Here is a 24762-nt window from a genome sequence, read left to right on the forward strand (position 1 = left end):
ATTGCAAGAATGTGAAATGTGTCCCGATTAAACTTGATAGTATACGATTATATCATTTATTTTTACAATTCGCCGTGTATAAATAAATCAGCACTTGTACGAGCGATACGACGAATTTAGCTTTTATATCTGTCTATTTTTGTTATCCTTGCTAAATCTTTTAGCAAAGAAGGTCAGTGAAAATTACATTTCTAAAATGTTACTATACTACGACTATAACACAGATATATTAAATAGAATTACTCTTGAACTTATATTTTGCCTAAATCAAATATAATACGTATATTTCTCATATATCGAAACTCTTGATAGAAATTTACATCGCGTAGTCTTCCTCTTCGTGTAAAATATTTCCGCACGAATATATCGAAACAATAAATGATGGTGAAATTGATAAATATGCAAGGCCGCTTATATGTTTTATTAGCGACCGCCGGCGGATAACTCGAGGATGCGATAAAAATTAATTAGGCGCAGATCATTACAGAGACGCAAACTTTTGCAACGGGCAAATCCATTCCTCGCTTCTCGTTTTCGCGATAAGGCTACTTTATCCCTATGTATGTATGTGTTTTCTCTCGTTAGGAATGTGTGTGCGTGATGAATGTATCTATCTCAGCATGTGTGCGGAATTTCGTTCAGCCATCCTCATTAACGAGTTTCTCGATTAATTATCGCAGCGCGTTTCAGCTCGCTCATATACGTCTGACCAAATATTGCGTCCGGGTATAATTACTTTAACTAGTAGCACATCGAAGAAATCGGAAGCAGCCTCAGCAAATTTTAAACGTATAACCCTTTTGACTGGTGTGAGATTTAAGTCTTTTATGTTTCCTTGCGGATTTGTGCTCGATAGTTATACGACAAATTAAGATTTTAGAAGAGTTTAGAGATGTAACAACAATTGACGATATCTTTCACGATGTTTTGTCAAATATTGCAATTTGCATAATCTATATTTAATGTACAAATATAGGAAGGGCGTTTTAACAGGTACTTTTTTGCATAATAATTTTTGTAAATTATATCGAAACCGTTACAACGCAGGCATATTTTGTGTCGGGAATCGTGTTTGCGAGGCGGCGAAATGAGATATCGTATCTCATTAGCTACAAATCCGCGCATTCATTAATCCTGGTAGTCAACGTAATAAACGTTGCAATGTGTGCAGTCATTTACGTCACTCAACGATTACATACGAAGAAATACGGTTGGCGACAAAAAAGCTCCGCGATTACGTCAAGCGAGCATAATTAATTAAACACAATATTTTTTGTTGCTTAGACGTTCGCGTCTTTCGATTCACGTTGCGGTTTTGAGGATACTAAATCGAAAAGCAAAAAGAGAAAAAATAAGTGTGATTAATAGAGCGATGAGAAATAGCGTTGCTGTTATAATAAGTTTCTCTTCGACATTGATTCATAATCGCGAATTAATTGTCATCCCAAACCGACATTTTTTTTCTACATTGCAGTGAATAATGAACACTTCTTTATATATAGACGCTAAATAAAGTATTAAAATCTTATATGTATAATGTTTGCATAATTTTACTAATGTTATTTAATATTATTTTTTATATTTTTGTAATCGAAAAATATTACATTTTAATAACATCTTATTAATATATTTATTTATTAGATAATTGCAAAAATTTAATTTAGTCCTTTTACATGAAAAAAATCAAATAAGTTTTCATCATGTCAGCAATTTCTTGAATTGTTATTTATGGATTTGAGTTCAGAAAATAATATATTTATCATAAATATGTAATGTTGAGGAGCAGATCGATATCGGAAAGATTAAATTTACTTCCTTTGAATTTTGAACTTGTTTTCTAACACGTAATTCAATTCACGTTTTGCAGTCGAATAATTGTTTAAACTGGAGATGTTTAAAGCAGAAGATGTTTAATCTTCTCATAATTCAAATAACTCGAGATAGAATAGCTATATCTATAACCGCTTTTCAAGATTCAGTTTGATCATTTTAATTATTTTATGTCTCAGGCAAAGCAAACTAGTTCCAGTGACATTAAAGTTTGTTACCGGCGAACTACAGTATAAAATATTTTAAACAATACTGCTACAACTTTTAACGAAGACAGATTTATCGAAAATGAGATCGAATTTTTCTAATTATCCAATATTTATATATTATATATGCATGTAATAGTAATTATTCGCGGATAAAGGAAAGCGGATAATTATTATGCATTTCATTGGTATATGCAGGCTTTATTGTGTTTGTCGTGCATGAGCGATATGTTATTTTCGTTTTGGCTCGAGTGTGACGGTGCGCTTTAGCGTGTCTACCCTGCAATTTGTACCGTCGCGTCCACCGGAGTTGTCGCTCCACATTATTATCCGATAAAGATCTATCTTGACTGGCTTTCCGTTCTTTGAAACGCAACTATTATTAAGGCCACCTGCGCTCGAGACACGCATGCATTCCTTGAAATTATACAATGTTACCGCGAAACGAATTTCACAGTTTCGCTACTGCAGTATCCTCCCCGTGCAAATTAATTAATTTATCTTCTCGTTTAATCCGTTTAATCACCTAAACGGCGACGAACTGTAACTGCCTCGCTTGTTCTCTCGGCAGCTCGAGCTGTGTAGATATATCTAAGCGCTAAAGACACGCTTGTTACGTTATTAAAACGTATTACTTGACAGCACCTTTTTATTTGGAACAAATTTCACAATTACACATTTCAATATGCATTTTTAGAGCAATCTTAATTTTAATAATCAACTCTGTCTCATATTACGCATGTTACTAATTGCAACTTTGTTCGTCTTCTCGTGAGAATTACACTATTATTGTGAGAACTAACTCTTCTATGATTTGACATAGAAGCGACGTTGCTCGAAATCCAAGTTTCATATACAGTGCTACAAAAATAATCCTTTTTCATCATTCTCTCTATTTACTCGGCGACTGTTTAATTCATTCTGTGCGCGATATATATAGTCACGGTGGAGGTGTAACAGGTACGAAATAATTGCTTCCTACGAGTAATTGCTTGCTTTTTCCACGACCGTCATTTGTAGTAGCCCGTAGACGATCGCGCTTACTCCGCGTACGTCTGATAATCGCTTTTCGTGCCGAGCGTGCATTACAACGTTAACGACAGAAAAATAATATTAATACGAAGCAACCCCGCAGTTGGAGAGGCGTTTCGCGCGGAAATGGCGATTTTCTACCGTAACTCGTTTATCTTCTCTGCTCGTATATAATGCTCGGAAATGATGAATTCGCGGGACCCTGCTTATATTACATGGCCTTATTAATTTAATTAGTAGAATGCGCTCATAAATTTCAAATGCACAATAAATGTCAGAAATTATTGTAATTTACAGTCGCGAGGAGAAAATAATTAAGTAATAATGTGTTGTCCGCAATTTCTTGCGCACTGATAAATCTGGGTTATCTATCAGCGTTGCCGTAACGTCACGTATGGATGTACGGAGAACGATAACGTCGACCGGGTTACATCGTTGTACTGGCAATCGCATGGCGATCCTCCTGACGGATATTCTCGATTTGTCGCCTTATCTAATCGTAAGCGGATGCGCGCCTCGTAACCGCGTGTGTGGCCAATCGAGCAGCAAGGTGACTAAATTTACGTATACGTACGCCTTATTTAACCATTTAAACGACCGAGTTTTCATAGTGCTAGCCGAACATCTGAAGTGACTTTTCTCGCGTATTAAAATGACATTTTTTAAAATTAGGTTACATAATTTCGTTTGCTGTTTTAAATATTATCTTTATTAGTAAATTATATAAAAGCAATACTGCTTTGGAACAGAATTTAAAATATACATAAATGTATCTTTGTATTGCTCAAAGAGTTAAACCAATATTTATAAGCATAAAATGTAAGTACTGTGTAAAATGTTCAAAAAAAAATTAAACTATTTTATTTTGTAGAAGTATATTTTGCACTTCTCTGTTAATTATTAAAGTTATCAGATAAAATAGGTTCTGAATTTTAAATCCCGAGACAGAAAACTCATGTAAAGTTGGTTGTGACAGCTTCTTAATAGAAATATTGCAAATTAGAAATCTGTCTTAAAATTAATATTTCCGCGTTTTTTAAATACTTGGCAGGCATCTTCTAAATCTTCATATGCATGAAAACGAAATATCAATCTATATTTCCCAATATCGAGATGTCGACCATCGTCGCGAGAATAACAAGCATATCCAACCGCTATTTGCTAAGTACAAGATTACTTTCGGAAGAGAATACAAGATTCCGGGGATACTTGGATAAAGCGAGATGCCGAGATACATTTCCGAAGAGTAGATGGAGGAATTCTTGGCAGACGGCCATTGGGAGAAATATGAACCGAACTTGGTTCCACGGTAACACATAATAAATTCTGTCATGGGGTGCCAACAGACAGACGCATTGAAATGAAATGTATTATATAGTATAAAAAGAAAGGAGCTTGTCTTAATTCAGTTACAATTAAACAGACTGAAGAGTCGATATCGGTAAAACCATTATCAGATTAAAGTAACGAGAACAATAACGAGAATTATAGCGTATGGAATAATTATTTCGTAGAGTTTAATTGTTAACTAGACCTAGAAAGTAGAGAATGTGTTTTACATAAAAAATATATAAGTACTTTTTCGACTTTTGAATAATGCACCCAACAATTAAACAGATCCTTGCGTAGATAACCGCTTGGCGAAACTCTCAGGGGACTGGGGATAGGCAAACTTTTAGAACGGTTTATCCGTCTGCTAATTATCGCCCGCACAAAAATTGAAGAAGAAAAGACTGTTATTCCGAAGATGTTGCCTTCAGACAATGGAGGGATTTATTTTTAGTCCCTCGTGTATGCGATTCGCGGTAGGGAAAGTCTCGATTTTATGCTGACGGAGCGCACGCACGCGCTTTTCGCGTAACACGCGTCAAGAAGAATCTCTCCTCTCGATGAACCTGATTCAGCTATCGGCCGCGCGGTGTTGCACACGGCCAATGACACCGCTAAACGTGCAACGTGTATTGTTCCGACTACCGCGTATCGATTTTTTTTATACAAAACGACAACTTTTACGATCCGCGTTTCATATTGTTATAACGTTAATATAGATTGCAATCAGAATAGGGATTAAAAAATATGTACAAACGAGTAAAAAGTAGGTAGTAGTTTCTTTTATAATCATTCTTTTTGATGAGAATAACGAAAGCGTCATAAATATATAAAGCATCGCTTGATACTTGGTCCAATTACCATACTAATTAATAAACGTATGCAATTCTCGAGAGGAAGTTGCGCCTCGATGCTCCTCGATAAAATAAATCAGCTGATTGGAAAAATATCAGATTTGTTCCACATGACGGATCTTGGGTTAGTCGATATTTTTCTTTTCCAGTATAATCGCGCCGGTAGGATGTGCGGTTCGATTAACAAAATCGGACTGTCCGATAATTCGTGATTGGCGCTCTCCCAATTTGCCGACGACCTTCGATCTCGAAACGAACAAACCTTTCTCTCATTTTGGTCACGTACATTACGGAAATGCCCTTTTGCGATGAAGTGCGCGCGAAAAAAATTGGACCGTGTATAATAGATTATAAGTAACTTGGAAAACAATAAAGAAAAGACATGAACACAATGTAGTTTTGTATAATATTAATATTATTATTATTTTTATCAATTATGTCGCGTGGAGAATTCGCAGATAGCGCGAATTTGGATTTAAAATCGCCGCACTTTTAGGACTGTGTGCTTTTTTATAGAATTTCGCGCTAAAATATTCCCTAGTGCAAACAAATCAAGAAGCGAACATCGTAACGTCGAACGAAATAGGGGTAAAAAGAAATGGGTAGAGCTCTCCGCATACCTTGGCGTCTCGACTCTTCATCTCCTGCCTCCTAGGCACAGTATTCTCCCCGTCGGCATACACGAGATTCCTAATAAATCCATTGAATCTTGGCTCGAATATCACGCTTGGCAGCGCCAACAGCGTCAGCTTGCTGTTATACCAGCTAGGCATACCGCCCACGTAGACGTCCGAGTTTCCGGCGAGCTTGCCGAACTCGAACTCCTTGCCGCGCGACGTCGAGACCGCGCCGACCCCGTCCACGGTCAGGGTGGTATTCTCGTTGCACCTGGTGATCTGCACCTTGTGCCAGTGGCTGTCGCCGAGGTCGTGGCCGACCGTGACGATCTGCGCCCCGCCGCCGAGGTTGTACCTCAGTCTGAGAGCGCTCTCGACCAGTTTGACCTCGAAGAAGTCGTAAGTGCCGCCGTCGTCCGTGTAGAGTAGCAGCCCGTTGCCCTGCTCGGTCTTGAATTCGAACTCAAGGGTGCCGTTCAGGCCGGCGTTCCATTTGCGAAATTGCGCGTAGCTCGTCGCGGAGCCCTCCAGCAGGAAGGACCGGGCCGCCTGGCAGGCGAACAGCACCGCCAGCAGAAGCGGCGTCGGCAAATGCGTAGGATGCATGATTCACTCTTTGGACTAAATCTCCCGCTAGATCCTGTTCATTCGCTCAGTCGGGCCGTTCTCGTATACGCGCGCGTATAGGACGTCACGCGCTCATACACATCTCGCGTGGGCGTTCGAGGCGTGGGTGCGTGACGCTGGCCACGTTGCACCACCCGGCTGCATCCGTGAGCACGTGAGCACGCACGCGCGAATCGTGCGTGGATTGGGTGTGATATGCGATTTTGTGAGCGTACGCGCTGTCTCTCGTGCGTACTCCTATATCCCTTACTCTTTCTTCCTTTTGCCGCGTACCTAAGTGTCTTCGATTGACGGCTCCTTGAGCTTCTCGTATGCTCTTACTGAACAAACTCGTCGAGCGAGAAAGTCGTTTCCAATACCGTTTCGAAAAATTAATTGAACTTGATAACGATCGGTCACGTTCGTTCCAAATTGTGATTTATCTTCGTTATTAAATTGTAGGATCCCTCTTTCGGGATAAGTTACAACGATAAACGCTTATGAAAACTTCGATAATAATTATTCATAAAATGATACCCTTTTAAACCTTATCTCCAATAGAATTATTTCAATTAGCATGAGATTCGTTCGTTATTTTTCATAAAAGTCGATATTTCTGGATATGTTTTCAATTTCAAGTTCAGTCTGTTAGTTGGACGCATCAAGATTTGTAAATTACCTCCCGAGTTTACTTTAAAAGCACTGAAAACGCAACGAAAGAATCCACACCTTTTTGTCTATAATGTGCGTATATATAATGTACACCAATCGATTGACAACGAAAAGTTTCTCGAGGAACAAGTGCTTTAGTCACACGTCTATTATATTACTTCTGTATGATTTCATGAAAATCAACCAGAGATTGAGAGACTAGGATGATGTACTTTCCTCCGAAGTACACCAGTTAAATTTACTGCTTAATGCACTGGTTTGACTAGAGTAGAATACAATCTCCTTGTACCAACATTATATTTTTACAGAAAATCAATCGATGTCAATCATAGTCACTGTATATTTGATGGGGCGGAAGAAATATCGACGTATTGCTCAGATGTCTCGCACAGAGCAGACTTTCTATCTTTATAATCAATCATAGGACACATTTAACGCTTTTTTGTTTTCTCCAAGATTCTGATTTTCGAGTAGATGACCAATTATATGTTTTCGGTCTCATTCCATTGATAGAGTCGCCGTCGGTAACATATGACGAAAATATGACATAACCAGTAAGGAAGAAGTTAGCTCTTCAGGAATCGATGACAAAATAAATCACGTGCGTACGTTGCTTGTTGAGAAGGTCTTTTAACTGCGTATTCGAGTCTAGACTGGACGATCTCTATCGAGAAGGTAAGGATATGGAAAATTCAATAACTGTCAGAAGATCGTTGATGCGACTTTCAATTTCTTCCTGTTTCTCACAACTTCCGTATATTATTGTTATTAGAGAATTCTTAGATAGGTTGCGCATACCAATGCATGGACAACTTCTACGATATCGAGATATCGAGACACTTGGTGTCGAGGGTGCCTAAGTCGCGATCCAAACCTCGAGTCGTCTCGTAACGCGTCGCGACGCGTCGCGTCGCGTCGATGACACACTTTCACCGCGGCTCCTTCGGCGGGATACACGTCTCGGAATTGCGAGCGATTCGCTGCGAATGTGGCACGACGCGAGCAAGTCAAAATCCAAATTGCGTGGACCGTCACCTGACTTCGCGCTTCATCCCCGGCAGCGAAGGTCACCGGGATGGAGAGAGGAGAGCGGTCCCAGCGACGAGCGCGCGACACGACCTCGACCTAATCACGCGATGAGCACTTTCACCACACACCAGGCTCTGTCCCTCCCTCTCCGCCGTCCGCGACGCAGAATCGCGAGAGATGCCGGGGGATGATCACTCGGCGCGTTCGCGACGTCGCCGTTTTCTCCGTGGCAAGCTCGTGGTGACGTTCAATGGCGCCGGCACGGCACGGCACGGCACGGATCCCGCTCGTCGGGCCGAGTCAAGACGACTACGTTACTCGCTCGCGGTTCACTCTCGAGTCAGCCATCCGTTCGTATCGCGATCGATCCGGCCGCGCGCTCCATTTTTCCTTCTCTCTCTGTCTCTCTTTCTCTCGCGGCCGCGCTCGCTCGCTCGCTCTTTCTCTCGCCACCCGGAAGCTTTGGCAAGCTTTGGCGAAACCGGACGTATACGTTGGAACGACACGCGCGAGAACCACGTAAATCCCGTTCGCCGTTCTCGTCGTGGCTACTGCTGATCGCGACTGGTAGACCGATTCCCGGAGGTGGATCGACCCTCTCGACGGCTATCGGCTTGATACTAGCCTGGCGAGACGAGGCGACGCTCGGTCGAGACGCTCGCTGCCGACGACGATGGTGCGACGCCCCCGGCATAACGCCGACGCCGACGCCGACGCCGACGACGACGTCGACGCCGACGCCTCGCGCCGTTCCTCTGCGCAGCCGCGCGTCGAGGGAGATGACCGAAGGAGGAAGAGAGGGTTGCGCGATGGTGCGAGAGGGTTGTTCTTCGTGTCGGTGCCTATCGTTGTCCGTCTGTCTCTCTGTCTGTCGTTGTATAACGCTGGGAAACAGGTGAGGGCGCAGAGAGACGGAGGGATGTGGTGGTGTGTACGCGGGGTGCACGAGAAGGGGTTGCGCTCAGGTTTACTCCTCCAGCCAGAACGTTAACGACGAGAAGCGCGGAAAAATTGTTGAGCGAAGCCGCGATCGAAGAGCGAAAGAAACCCTTAATGCAAAGCGCGTTCTTAGGGCCGCTGATCTACATGGGAAACGTTCTATGAATCGTCGATCGATACCAACAGAGAGACCAATGAAGTAATGCGATCACGACACCGTATCGCAGGTTCGACCATGCCGAATGTTCAATTTTTTATGTCGAAGGAATATGCTCGGGGAAAAAGAAACAACGTTTTTTACTCTGTTCCATTAAGAGATATGAAATGCGAGAGAAAGAAAGAGAGAGAGAACCATTTTAAAAGAGTATCATATAAATATAGTTATTATTCAGAGTTTTCTACATGTATATACGTTTACAAAAAATGAATGAGAAACGTTAAAGATAAAAAAAAGAACTATCGTACTATCCTAGCAGTGTTGAAAAAGCACTGCAATATTTTCCTGCTTCGCTTTATTCGTTCTTTATTTTAACGTAACTTGAACACATACGCACAAATGGTTTCGAAAATGTGACTAGTATAATGGAGAATTTTCAAATTATCCATCTTTGTAACTGAATCTCGTATTAATAAACAAAGTCATTTTAGCTAGAGAAGCACTTATTAATTCCGGGTTTACGTTAGTTTGGTGACATTAGATAAAAAGGAAAAATTGTCCGTTCGCATTGCTAAAACAAGAGAAAGAGACGCGGGAGGTAACAATGAAAAGAGGCGAAAAGGGGATGGGCGAAAAATTCGGCTGCCCAAATAAAAGAAATGGTAACTGAGCAAGATGCTGCGCGAAGATACCGCGTAAAGGTGGTTCCCTGGACCGAGTGAATAGAGGGATAGGTGTAAATGTCAGTCGAAATGTGGAAAAGCGCGCGACTCGATGCTGAGAAAGCGCCGATTCGCGAAAACGATACAACATGAACCGAGAAATGTTGAACGGCGATTTCGCCTGGTCAGAAATTCGAGGAGCCGTCGTCGAGTGCTTTCGACGTCGACCCGAATCGGCGATTTTTCGATTGCGTTGCGAGAGCGTGAGCTCGTAAATACATCCGCGCGCTTATTTAATCAATCTCGCAAAACGTATCCAAGTTATTGGTTTATTAAAAACAAAGATATTTAACTGTGTAATCATCTCAAAATTAATCTTTGTCGATCTGTTCTTCCAAAAAAGTTCGATTAGCAAATTTGGACTTTTATTTTTTAGACTCGCATAGAATCTTAACGATGAAATCCTTAGAAGGAGGAGAAAATAGATCATATATCAATTATGACAGTTGATTATCATTAACGCTAATTTAATGCTCGCATACCTCGAGATAATAGCTCCCATTAGTCCGTGTCGTTCAGTATAATTAACACTTTGAGTCCGGTGGGGGTACTGCAAATTCCATCGTGATGTTAAATGCTCTCCGGATTCGAAGTATTAATCAACGTTGTACATATTAATATCGTATCTATATATAAATCGGGGATATATATTATATACCCGGAGGTTGATAGATTTATCGCTGGATTATTATTCTTGCTCACAAAAATCACGTACAGTTGTACCATCACTCTCCAAGTGTTCGCCGCGATTCTTTTCAAATCACTCGTCGGCCTATCGATCTACCGTGATTGCTGACTCGACGACGACGTATCGGACCCGCGGGAGTAATTAGATTGTTAGATCACAAATTGGCATAGGCCCTTAAGTCGTCTACACATAAGATGAATCGCGTCGCTCACACGTCTTTCCCATAGCTGTTTCTCGTTAGTGTTTTATCCGTCGGACAGTGTCCGCCGTATTGATGGATCGCAGTAAACCGTCCCCTATAAATCCCGGCAAGTAGGTCGATCCAATAACGGATGTGTTTACCTGATAGCTGGCGGTACTTTGGAAAACGCTGCAAGACAGAAAGACCGCTCACACTCGAGCTGCAAAAGTTTTCGTCGAATGTACGCCGACATCCCCGGACCGATCTCGCATTGGAAAATATGTCCCGATTGTGACTTCCGAGTTTCGTCCGTTGCGCCGATACCGGGTGGTCAGATAGAAACGTCAGATTCGTTTTCAACGAAGACCGCACATAGACCGCACGTATCGTTGGTATGCACAGCGTGGATGAAATTCCAAGAGAATGAGATTTGAGAAAACTTTTATTTGAAACATTTCTTCGATCGCGAAACCGTTCTTAACCGATTGTATTCTAACATATAATCGTAATATTATCAAAAGCATGATTCTAGAACACAACTTTTCTGCTGCTTACTTTTCTGTAGCTGCGCTATACGAATGTGTTAGCATTTGAAATGTAAAATATAACTGATATTACGTAAAGAACAAGTTTGTATGTACGCTGTTCTATTTTACTTCGCTGTTAGCTCATATTTTTACGTAAGCATCAATTTATATATATATATATTTTTTATATAAAGATTCAATTCGTTCCAGATACGTGAGCACTTCGAGTGGCGTAAAATTTTCCTTGGATTTTCGTTTGTTCACCCGATATACGAGTGCATGCATACGTGCGGAATAGAATTGAAAACGCTATGGGAAACTTCGACGATAACGCAGGACAATATGTAAGGACGCGTCTCTCCGCGTTTCCAACAAATATTGACCCATATCTGACCCATCTCCTCGGCTCTGCTAGAAAAATTTCGAAAAAAGATTTGTCGCTAAGAAACTACGGAGAAATCCTCTCGAACTGTGTCAAGCCGAGTGCAGTTGAGATCGATTATTTTTTTGTATTTTCTTCTGCACTGTTTACACGAAAGTATATCACCACGCAATTTGTTTGCCGAACGAAATAAAGAGTGTACAAGCGTGTGCATTTTTATCTGTTCCGGTCGTTTGTTTTAATCTCGTAATGTGTATTTTTGCGCAACGTCGACGAAATATTGTTTCACAAAATGAACGCTATCGATTCCCTTGCAAATATTTTCGTTGCCGAAGTCTCGGCCGAAGTGAACGTAAGAAAGACAAGATTTTTCGTGCCAAAATATTTAGATATCTCCTATTGGAATTTTCAAAAATTTTGACGAAAAAAAATTGCAGAAATTTGAGGGAAAAACGTACTAGCGAATAAATCGCAAAAACAGCCTAGTAGATGAAAGATTATTTAATTTTTAGGCTGCATTCCGATATTCACTGTCAGCAACTGTCAGTACTGAAAAATATATATTTTTCTATATTTTACGTTATGTATACTACAGATTTTCAGTACTGACAGTTGCTGGCAGTAAATATCAGCCATTAATTATGAAATATGTGTGAGTCTTTATAAAAATACAATATTATATTACAATAGGCTAAATGTGCAGTAGTTACTTTTAAATCGAATATAAATCTTCTTAAGAGAGAAATTTAATTACAAACATTTTGTATTACACGATTCTTACAAGTCACGATGGTTATATATATATAATTTTATAAGAATTTATAAATCTAATATAATTATGTAATGTTATATTAGAAATATAAAACAGCTTATGAAAAGCTTTTGTTGAGTTAAATCTCGTAGTATGTAATGATAATATAAGTACATGTACAGGTCTTCCCTGTTTTAACAATGTCGCGTTTCTTTATTGCTATATAAGTACGTACAAAAGAAAACTTGTGCCAGAGAGAAATCTTGACAGCTTTATATCTATTGTAGAACAACTACCATAATGCGAAGAACACTGGCAGCGAAAATGACTTTAATCCTTCAGCGGAGCCCTCGTACGTCTGACCCACGACTTTCCTATACTACTGAATCTTTCTTTCTCTCTCTCTCTCTCTTTCTCTCTCTCTCTCTCTCTCTCTCTCTCTCTCTGTCTCTCTCTCTCTCTAAAGTCGCGAACGACGGTCTACGCAACAGAACTAATTAGACAATTAGTCCAATCGTTCGCAATCGAAACATATTGCTCTAATTTTATCTCGCTTCGTACGACCGCTTTACAAATACGCCAGCAATTTTTCTCGCTCGCGAGACATCGTGCCGCGGGCCCCATTATTATCTCCGCCATTCGAAGCCGCTCGCGCTCACGGCGACAATATAATTACTACGTCCCACGCGGCCACGTAGGTGTGTAATTAACCTACAACCTACAACCGACAGCGCCATTCCCGCGAAATGGAAGAAATTTAAATACCAATAACCCAGAACGCGCGCGGCTCGGTCTTGGAGGACGCGCGCGCTGAACAATTCTCGACGGTCTAACGAGAGTGCCAGATGCTCTGGAAAGCTTCATCAGAGCCATCCTGGAAACGACACTTTATTTTTTCCTTTTTTTCGCACGACTCCTCTTTGTCGCGCTATCGTCGTTCAACTCCAATATGGTGTCTCTCGGCGGTGGACCGTTGTTATTGGCAATCATAAATTTTTCGCATGCTTGATAGATATAGCAGAGTTAGAAGTTAAAATTCTCGCAGGCCCACCGTATAACCGTATTTCGCATCCGAACGCGTTACATTCGGACTTACATTATTCAGCTATATTTACAAAGGACAGTCGGTGAATTAATTCACGAACCAGTCGTGCGAAACAATAATCAATATATTAGTACAGGAATTAATTAACATTGACAGAGAAATTATTATATCCCCCTGTCGTCGCAGAATGTAACGCGAATGAATCGTCGTTATTAATTGAATCAGGTTTAATTAATTGACGTTCACTTCGATGGATCGAAGCTCGTATCGCGCGATTTTTACACAGTGATAATAGAAGAGCGAGGGAAAAGTAGGACGTTCTTTTATCCGCTTTTAATCTATGACTGAACGCGGCTGTAGACACATTTTTTCGGATTTCCGAGTGAGCTGCATACCGTGCGCGCGTATTATCTGCATACGTATCGCGTGGGTATCGCGTGTGTACGAGTCTGTTTTGCAGGAATTATTTTCAACGTTAAAGATAGCACACGCGCAGAGCTGTGTGCCGCGTCGAAATTTTAAAACCCACCGCAATATTGTTAGTTGAATACAAAAATCATTGGTCCGTATTTTCGCAATTATTATTTAAATTGACAAAAACGTCCCGCTTTTAATCCTTCACCATAGATAAATTTTGTGTCGGATATATACGAGTGATATATTTTTTACGAAAAGAAGCGGTAAATAACACCTCGAAACATTATCATATTTCGGATGGAGGATTGCATTTTTCATAATGGTAGGATTCCGTAAGGTTCACTTTTTTTATTCTTTTGACACGAAAAAGTGCGTGATTTACTGTCATTTGCTTGTATCTAAATTTTAAACGGATATCATAAGTTCTTTCACCGTCGCCAAAATATTTGCTTCGAGAAAGTAAATTATAGGAAGAGATGTGCCAACGACGATACTTTCGAAATCTACCCGACGCGACGCCCCTTGACGCGCGTATAAGAGAAGTCGACATGGGGCATTATTTGCAGTCATCGATTCCTCTCACGATGCCGAGAAAATGAGAAATTGAAAGGATAGGTCAATGATATGCGTTCCTGTCGCGTGGTTTCGACAGGAACTATTTCCCAGTTTCTCCCATATCCCCTTTCTCATTTTACATCCGCATCCTAAAGCCATCATTCCGCTGCGCCTCTTTCATTTATTTCTCGGTATTGGGTTATATTTTCGGATGGATTATATGTTACGTTTATTACTCACAAATCAAACAAGTCGTACGAATGTAGAGATTGTTGTTAAAATTCTTAGACGGATTTTTCCGTTTGCGATGATAATTTGGTGGTTAATTAACATCTCGGCGTTTTCGTAATAATTATTATTTTCGCTAAAGAAAAGAGGCCCTGCGAACTATTGCTGCATCGATTCAACGGTACGCCTGGAAAGTTAGTTCATGAATTTTGGTAACACCCTGTATAACACCCTCGGCGTTGCGATGCAGCGGGAAACGGGATCGTTGACCTCGCGAAGTTTTGCGATGCTGAAAGTCGGTTGCGGTCGGCGGAGCGCAATAATTGCGAGTCGCCCGTCGAGACGAGCATAGATGCAGATGCGAGCAATCATACGGGGATTTATTAGTTTTCCATAAGATCGAAAGGAAAAAAAAACAATATATACTACGACCGCCAAATACCACGAAATGCCGACTAAAGAATCTCGCGACCTGCCGAACTGCGAAACGATATGAAAATCTGTGCCTCCACTGAGCCCCGAAATAAGGGATTCGAGAGATGTCTGACAGCCGTCGATATTTTATCGAATCAGATTGGTATGATTAAAATTTTCTCGCATCTCTTCACTTTTTATATGTCTTACGCGTTTCATTAATATCCGTCAAAATTTCTACGTAATGACAGACGGAAGTATATATTTTTTTTAATTTGAGTAGCCTGCGTTCAAAATTTGCAGTATTCAATTTTAAGACTGAAGAACAACAATTTATATATATATATTCGGATTTTCGTACACACGAATAAATTTCTTGTGCTGATAATTTACGCATGGATAATTAGTATGATAAAATATTTCTCGAGTATCCCATGGTATAAAAGAGAACAACGATATCGTAATTAACAGCGAAATACAAAGAATAAAACGCGGTTACATTCACATTCCCTTATAAATCATTCCGATTTTAATGAGTTCTTTTAAATAGGATTGTTAGACCGCGGTACCGAGAGCTTAACAAAATTTATGGTATCCGTTGAGGGTTGTGGAAGACGACGGTACGCACAAAGGGAGCGCAAAGAAATCGGAAACCCGAAACGAACAGCGTTTCCCTCTCGTCGTACCGTTCTTGGCGATGGAATCTATCGCGAAGGCAATTCGGCGTATTCACGGTCGCTTCCACCGCTAGTTAACCATTGTAACATCCGCGCGGGGGAATACATTGATACACCCCCGACCGCACCCGCATGAACATTCAATCCGCACGCGAAACTTTTCGCGTACCGAACGATCGGACCCTCGAACTCTGCGTAATTCAATTGAAACTGCAGCCGCGATCGAACTGTGCAAAGCCCTGCAATGGCTTGTTGTCGATTAAAAAGTGGAACGGGAAGGAAGAGAAGGAGAGAGAAAAAAGGGACAAGAGTAGGAAGGATGTGCAACGAAAATCGTAACGAAAAACTTACCGCTCCCACATCACCGTCAAGGGCGGACCTGAAAGCTCGTTCAGTTCAGAAAAACGATTCAAGATCCAGTTTTTCGTGTCGGATCGATACTTTCGCGGCGTATAAGATAATGTTCTCGTTCGTTTTAATAGCACGAATTGTCAGCGACCGCAAAATCGACATTGAAGGCGAAACGTTAATCGAAACGTTAATTACCCAACAAACGGATAATGAAAAAACTGGGACGAAAAAAACGACGCGGAAAATTCTAAAAAGAAAAGAGACGCGCGCGCGCTGTAATTGAGTTACTCCGGACATTGCAGATTTTGTTGCATTGCTATGCTGCATCGCTATGCTTTATCGGAACGTACATATCAACGGCGAGTTAAAAACAATGGCGCGAAAGAAACAAAATATAAATTTTCATCCTGCATTTCGCAAGCATTGCGATCCTAGTGTCACGAATAAATCTCAACACGGAGAAAATCTACAGACGCAATAAAGCTCCGAATATTATTAGCGCCGTGGTGCACAAATATCCGTGTAAATATGTCAGTAAAACGAGCGTAAATAGACTCTGTAATCCCGACAGTATAATATGCTCTTATGTAGAGGATGTATAGAACGCCGCATAATTATAATCAGCAAGTTGCAAGATGCGTGCGCGATCGGGTAATAATAAAATCATATGCGAGGTACATCCTTCGCTTTTCATATTTTCGCTTCCGCGCTAAATATAGCGCAACCTGTTTCCGTTTTAATATTAACCAATTAAAAAGATCAAGCTAAATACTTTAAATTTAAATATCGTATTGCGTGATTGTATATTCCTTTGGTAAAATTTAATACACTTAAAAATGATATACCGCAATGCACGAGAGAAAAATTATTCTTGACTTATTATATACTATTATTTGACATAAAATTTTTAAAGTATCGCTTATGATAACCTTTTTTAAATAATATATGATTATCTCTCTCTGGAAGATATTAATATATACAATAATTTTATCCATAATGAAGTTCAAACAATATGAGACATTGGTCATTAATGAATCAAATCGAAATGTCTGAAGTGGCTGAACGAATTTTCGATTATACCGGTCGATTTTACATTGCGTAACCATGAATTTTTTAGCTGAGATAAGTAATTATGGATCCCCGCGTATTCAACGTGGCGTGCGCGACCGACTTTGAAATCACACGAAATATCATGTATCGCTCACTTCGATCGCGTGATGGAAAACGTACGATAATCCGTGATTCCACTTTTGTTACTATACTTTGGCTTAACTGCATCACGCCTCAGCTGTTTCTCCAATTTTTCAAAATGCAATAACCTGCGTTATCGCATTGGCACACGCATGCACCCGGGATATTTCATGATCAAGACAAATTCCCAAAAATTGAACGACTGACGTTTCCACCGCCGTCATCGTCACACCTCGTTCGAGACACACGATTTTTAACACATTATTAAGAGATCGCTCGCCTAGCATCAGTTCTGTGTCTAAGTTTCGTCCGCATACCGTCTAGATTTTGATACTAAACTACTCCGTAGAATTTTCTTTACATCTGCGCGTTTATGTAGCATAGTCTGTTATATTCCACAGTTCGCTATCGTACGAACTAATTTATTCCACGTCCGCTGAAATCGCAACTGTTAGTGCTGTTAGTCTGTTGATATGCTTGGTCCAGCATAGCCTGATACCGACACAACGGAATAAAGTGCATTTGCAAATGCAGTCCCATCGGGATGCCCGATCATTTCGCGGTATAATCCAAATTCCTGCATCAGCATCTCGATTCCGATGTAACACCCACGCGTTATCCCCTCATAATGTTCGTAGATTTGTCTTCGTTATCGCGAGCACCATCCATCAACAAAGACATTTGCACGAGTTCGTTGCCCGATAAATGCGGTGAATGATACGCGCGATAGATATCTATGAGTATATCGATTGCGCGCTTCAGCTGTTCGCGAAGTACGTTGATGAGGTGTGCATCGATTTCAGGTGCTAAGACAAATCTGGCTCTCATAAATTTTTCGTGCCGACCAATCGACCGCTAGGTAGAACAACTCGACAAACTTACAAACAAATATAGAAATTCAGATACGAATATGCAATCACTAATGGTCGTTAAAAGTGTATCTTGAATTATACTATGCGATTCCTATTGATTCATTACGTTTTAATGAAACACTCGCGAGTAATAATGAACAAAATATGATGTTTACGCGGCATATATCTTATTTTGTCGTTGATGTAACAAAACAGACACACGAGATTGAAAGTCTTCGCTAAAAGTCGCCAGCAAATCGTTAAAGTTATAACAGATATACTTGTTGATCATAATTCGGAGAGAAAAAGCAGATTTCTTATCAAATGAGATTAGTAGTTAAACCTTCATAAATCATATTTCTAATTTCCTGTCTCACGACTGGTCTGACATTTTCCGAAGTGAAAACTATAGAAATGAAATTTGGAAGTTACGGAGTACAGCTCTTAAAATAAAACTGTATATTTAATAGAAGATTGGAAAATGTTAGCGATTTAAACGAATTAAAACACAATAGATGAAATATGTATAATTTTAATTTAAAAAATACAAAAATATGCGGAAAATGTGATCGCTACTAAAACGAATTACAGTTTTAAAGCTCGTAATGATACACGGTTTTACCATCAAATTTTATAACTGGAACGTGTGAAATATATAAAACCACGGGCATAAACGATAAAAACAAAAATGCGCGAAGCACGCGCGAGTCAAATATTAACATATTAGCGAATTCGTTTCCCTTCAAAGCTGGTTGGAAAGTGAAATAATCGCACGAGACTGTTCGCGCGCGGGAGTGCAACGTGGTATGCGCGCACATTGAAAAGGTGCCCCTTTCGGAGTATCGAAAAGCAACGTAATATCGCGCCGCTGTACCGCTTCGCGATGGTGTTGCGCGCCTTGCGTGTTAGTGTGTGTACATTACTTTGGGGGCGAGCAGCCGGAAACGGTGAGTATCGCACGTGCACCTGTATATATAATCCGCAATATCCCTCGTGTGTGATATCACCGTCGACAGCCTCGTGTCCATTTACCTACTATCTGCCCACGCGGATACAGAGTACTGGTTTGCGTAGTCCTTTTTCCTCCGTGCCTTGCGCCCAGTTTAAACCGAAATACGACTTTTTTCCGACCCGAATCGTTTTCGCGTCGATTCTCGCGTTGCTTCTCGCGCGTGTTGAAAATGTTATCCTACAAACGTGATTTTTTTTCTTCTCGTCGCTTCTCTCGTATCTTTCGCAGCGATACCCGCGCGGTGCTAACAAGAGAGATTTCACGAACACGAAACTTATCAGTCTTCGGTTTCGAGAGACTGATTCACCATCCAGATGTATTAACAAAAGGAACCACGTACTTTTTAGTATTTTTTACTTTTAATATTTTCTGTAGACTGTGACGATATTCCGACCATCTTATTTCTAGCACGAAATAATTCAAATCTCTAAGAAAATGCGCTATCGGAAGGACTAAATGTTACAGAGGAATTGACCGTCGACTGCAAGCGCCACTGATGCACGCGGATGTGCATGCGTCTTTGCAGGAAGTTTCGAGATAAAATAGGGAAGCTGAGCACATCTGAGCTTCCTTCAGGCGCCGCTTTTGTTTTTGGCACGAAATTCCCATTTCCGTTTCTTGCCCGCGGCGCGCTACCGCGACTGAAAAGTAGAAAGTTAAGTGGAGTATCATCGTATAGTCGATTCGCTTTACAGCTTCCCTAAGGAGTTAATCGTCCACTCGACTGTCGGCGTCTCTCGCCTCAGCGCCGTTATTATTCCTGTTTATCGGAAACACGGGCGTTATCTCAAAACGCATTAAATCGAGTTCGAAGGTGGAATGACGACGCGGAAAGCGCTACGATTTCTCTTGGATTTCTCATTAAAGATAATCGTTCTAAATGCGAACACGGTCGCCGTCGTCGTAGCGCGACCGTTCCCGTTCGTCCCACATGGATCAAGATTAATTTACTGAAGACGATATGTTGAATCTGCGGAGGGAAAAGACGTGCGAGTACTTTTCTTTGAGTCGCGGCTCTTTAATGAGACGAACAGATTGCGATGCGACGAATATATTTGGCACGGAGACACTGCGGGACAGGCGATAATAAATTGCGAAACATAAACGAAATTAATAGACTAAATAACTGAATACATATCTGCGAGCGAGCTGTAACGCACGGACGGTTGGAATCACGATAGCTCCCAACCTCCCAAGCAATTCGCATATAACTTCTGATCTATTAAACGCTTTACGGTAGTTTAGTAGTTTAGCGCCGCGAAGATATGTACTCCGCGTATATCGAGCTGCCATATCTTGGGATATATGTAGTCAGTTGAACGGGTCTATAATCCTTCGTCTGCTCTTCGTCCTGTCTCCGACACGTCTGTATAACATCTTAATACCTGAATATTCAAATACCTCGAATGTCTCAACCGTCCGCAACCGACCATCGGATGGTCTAAAGATATTTCCAAGGTATAGGGACATACGTTAAAATCTAATAGAATAATATACTTGAGCCGGTCTATTTTCGTTAGAATAAAAGATGATCCAACGTCTACACACTCGAGTTCTCGTTCGAGGGATCCCTATTTCTAGATAATAAGCTTTCCGAAATGTCATCAACAATATCTTTAAAGATATTGTTTCTTAACAATTTCTGTCTTAACTACTCTAATCGAATATTTATCTTATTTGATTTAATACGAACGGATCACATTACTAGTAATCTTTCTTGGTACATTTTAGAAATAAATTCTTAATGGAACGTATATATTTGCGAAACTCAATACCATGATTATCCAGACAGAAAATAGTTTAAGCGAAGACTGATTTAAAAAATTACAAGTGCCTTTTGATATTTGTCGAGAAAAAATCGGTTCCAAATACGCACTCGAGTGCACTGGACGAAACATCTTCAATGAAAAGGACATCCGGTGGCATGGTTTCTAGGATGTCCTGTACAGCAAGAGCCTCGGTAATCTCGGTACCTTCGTGCATCGTCATCTCCCTCCCCCCCCCCCCCGAGCAAAGTTAATAACTCGATTAATCGATGGCGTGGGTATGCACGGCGCAGCTCGCGCGTTTGCAAACGCGAACTCTGCCGATTTGTCGATCGGAGACCAAATCGAATACTCAATTAGGTTCCAGCAGTTTTCCAATAGTTCTGACTTCTGAATAGAGGACCGGCCCGCCCTATCTGAGTCTCCTTCGGACTGTCTGAATAGATCAAACTATTTCGAGTGGGCGTGGGTCGAGGTTCAAATATTCGTGGTCGCATCAACGAATGCATTTCCGTGTCCCGCCTTCCGAAAGATAAATACATAATCGATATCTAGCTGCATATTACTCGCGTGGAATTTACGCAGACGTGCGCCGCGTAATTATCGTCATCCCGAAGAGACATGCCGGATATTTGCGCATGTGTAAAAAATCCTTATCGTTCAAGGAAAATTAAATCGAAGCGGGCTAATCTCGTGGAGCAACGAGTCGTGCTTTCGGAAGGCCGACGTTAAATAAGCTGCACGTTTTCCGCGAATAACTTCTCTTGTTTTCGTGCGCGGGCGTAAATGCGCGGACGTTGCAAACAACCGCGGCGTTCTCGTTGAAGAGCGAGCGCGATGAGACGAAATATCGCAACGCTGATACAAAAAGCCGCGCAGCGTTTCGTTCATAGCTGTAATTTTCTCGGCTGAAAGCTCAGGAAGAATTTCGAGCCCGTTGTCGGTAATTTCGAAACATATTTGGGAGCATCGGAGCGGTGAATAGATACGCGCGATGACCGCGAGATTCGTTATAAACATTATCGGTATCGCGATGACGCTCCAAAAAATCCACTGGAGTCAGTAAAGGCGAGTCATAGAGTTATGACGATGTAACAGTGATTTTTAATTGCAATGCTAAATTATTAATTTTTTTATTACGAAGTTTTTTTTAATTATCGAAACAAGCGAAATATAAAAATGCACCACAAAAGTTTATTATTTTCATGTAAATCGTGGAAATAAATAAAATAATTTCCATCATGTTAATCGACAATCGATATTATTTTCATATTATTCAGAAAAACACTATTATTATTTTTATATTTAGAGAGAGTTACGAGAAACTCCTTAATCCGTCGCTCTGAATTCACTTTCTTTAACCGCAAGTGTCTCAATCCTTGTTGGACGATACGTGTGCGGCGCGTTCGCAGTTAAGAGGGATTGAATCGCCAAAGGGTGGATAACCGCGACGTTAATTCTCTCGTGCCAGAATCGTTTTTATGCGACCACGATCTTCCATTTGTTCTGCAACTTGTAATTTTCGAGAGGTAGCGCGTTATAAACGCAAGAATGTAATCGCGATGGAGGCGCGCAGCACAAAGGCTTCCGTGGTATGCCGGCTACCAAACAACTGCAATTTTCCCCTCTCGGAAGCCTGCTTTACAGCTCGCGCGATTCGCAAATATTTACGACGGAGAAAGGGTCGCGTATCTACATCTCAACATCGAGTTAATAAAATTCATTGCCTTCGACAGCGACAAATCCCATTCATTTTCCGGCTATTCGCTTATCTTCGGTACATCGTACATTTTCCATCTCAAAACGCAATCTACGAATATAAGCGTGTTGCCGCATCTATATAGTCACAAGCTGATGAAACGATATTACACGAGTACAAAGATTTCCCTGGTATTTCGAATTTTCTACGCTAAAAAAAATCGTTCAGAGCCCTTTTCTGATTCTCGAAGATTACTCTCGTAATTAGAAAAATGTCATTATCCGATAAGCACGAGCAGCATTCTAGTGAAAGCCCATTTACGCATTCCAGTGTGCCAGTAATTATAGGAATTCTTTATTAAAAGCATTCTATATATTTTCTCGTGCTACAAACAACCTTTATTAACGAAACGGAAACTCATGTGTCTTTATAAGTATTTCAGATTCTCATAACAGAAAAGTTATGTCACATATAATAGTTATTATATATTAATTTATTATATTAAATTATATATATATTATATTAAAATATATGCTTTGTAAAGTAGAGAGAGTATTATAGTTAACTGGCAAACGCTTCAGAATCAATGTCTATACAAAAGTTCACCCGCACCCGCACTGCAAGATTAACGATTTCACTCGTAGCCGCACTATTTTTTGCGTATGCGACGAGAAGGGCGAACACTTAGGAAATCGAGAAAACGATAAGCATCCACCGAAGAGCGGGGCGCGATAAACGCGTACTCGGAAAGGGCGCCGGATAATTAGAAAGACTATCTTGGGAAAAGATCCCACTCTTGTGCACATTAATTATTTCCCTTTCCTTTCTCTTCCTTTTTGGACGAATAAAATCTGATCAAGACGACCAACCTCGGCTCCACGGACACGGAACTAACGAAAAATGGCGTAAACGAAAGAACAAACGGGGAGAAAGAGACAGATCTGTTAAAAAGCGGCGCAAATTGAAATGGAAGAGAAAAGAATCGCGGTTGTGAAAGAACGAGAAGTAGAGAGACTAAGAAAAGGAAGAAGTAGCGATGGAAGAATGAATCGACTTTAGAGAGAAAGAAAGAAATGAATGAGAGAGAGAGAGAGCGAGAGAGAGAGAGAATTTACAGTGGAAACCGAAATAGATGCAACCTTTTCTCGCGCAAAGTTCCCGAATTCCGCATCGCAAAACTTGGGTTTTAGAAGCCATCTCAATCTGCGCAACAAATTTTAATCAAGATAAATATATTTATTACCATTCCGAGAGATGTAATAATTTAAATTAGAAACTGAGATCGCGCGAGGGTTGTGCGTGGAGAAGGAAAATTGGTCAGATTTTGTATTCAAACTCGGAAATTACAGACTTTTATAGCTCAATGCGATAATTTCAAAGAAAAAATTCACACGTGATTAATATATATCTACTAATAATAAATATCTATTATTAGTAGGAATATTTTGTTATAATATCGCGCTATTATTTATATAAGGATTCGTGTTTGTGGCTACCTAAAATTACTCAATTATACTCAGTCATGCTTTATTATGTTTCGACACAATGCTTATAGAAATCTGTCTGGCACATAAATATTTCTCTATAAATTTCCCTAAAAACAGCGTTCCCTGTTTAAGAACTAAATAATAAAACTGCGTACTGCAAAACGAGTATAATGCAACGCACGTAAACTAACTGTAAATCTTGTAAATTATTACATTCATCGCTAATGAACGTTGCTGTTTTTCTCACATTAACGTCATTCGTCTCTCACATATAGTATTAAAATTATAATTCATATTTATATACGATTCCCGTAGTAGTTTCTTGATGCTTCATAAAACAGAGTGTTCGAGCAAACAAAAAATTTGTAATGTTGTGATGAACGGGCAGACAGTCGAGCTTGATAACGAATTTACGACCGACACGCGATGCGCGGATATTTTCTGCATTGGAAGCTTTCGGAGAATACTGTGAAAAAAAATGGAGAACGTGCTTAAAACCATTTTACCTGAACGCGGTCGGTCACGGCCATATAATTGGTTAACTTGC

General features: G+C 40.5%; 2 protein-coding genes across 6 annotated transcripts in view; one reads left to right on the forward strand and one right to left on the reverse strand.

Moving 5' to 3' along the window:
- Nrx-1 (neurexin 1) overlaps positions 1 to 24762 on the reverse strand; it is a 258161-nt gene that overhangs the window by 202865 nt on the left and 30534 nt on the right. For 2 of the 5 annotated variants that reach the window (XM_077425124.1, XM_077425123.1), the window contains exon 1: positions 5872 to 8864. The exons of 2 other annotated variants lie outside the window; for them this stretch is intronic. In XM_077425124.1, coding sequence (XP_077281250.1) covers positions 5872 to 6474 — 603 coding nt within the window. In that variant the 5' untranslated portion in view covers positions 6475 to 8864. Of the gene's footprint in view, positions 1 to 5871; positions 8865 to 24762 lie in introns of those variants that run through there. One more of the 5 variants, XM_077425125.1, reaches the window with a different exon arrangement.
- The window catches only part of LOC143907966 (uncharacterized), a 137278-nt gene that overhangs the window by 83021 nt on the left and 29495 nt on the right, over positions 1 to 24762 (forward strand). The window lies entirely within an intron of this gene.

The sequence above is a fragment of the Temnothorax americanus genome, unplaced genomic scaffold, assembly GCF_048541705.1.
Source record: "Temnothorax americanus isolate GAGA-0224 unplaced genomic scaffold, ASM4854170v1 Scaffold9, whole genome shotgun sequence".
In the NCBI taxonomy this organism is placed as follows: domain Eukaryota; kingdom Metazoa; phylum Arthropoda; class Insecta; order Hymenoptera; family Formicidae; genus Temnothorax; species Temnothorax americanus.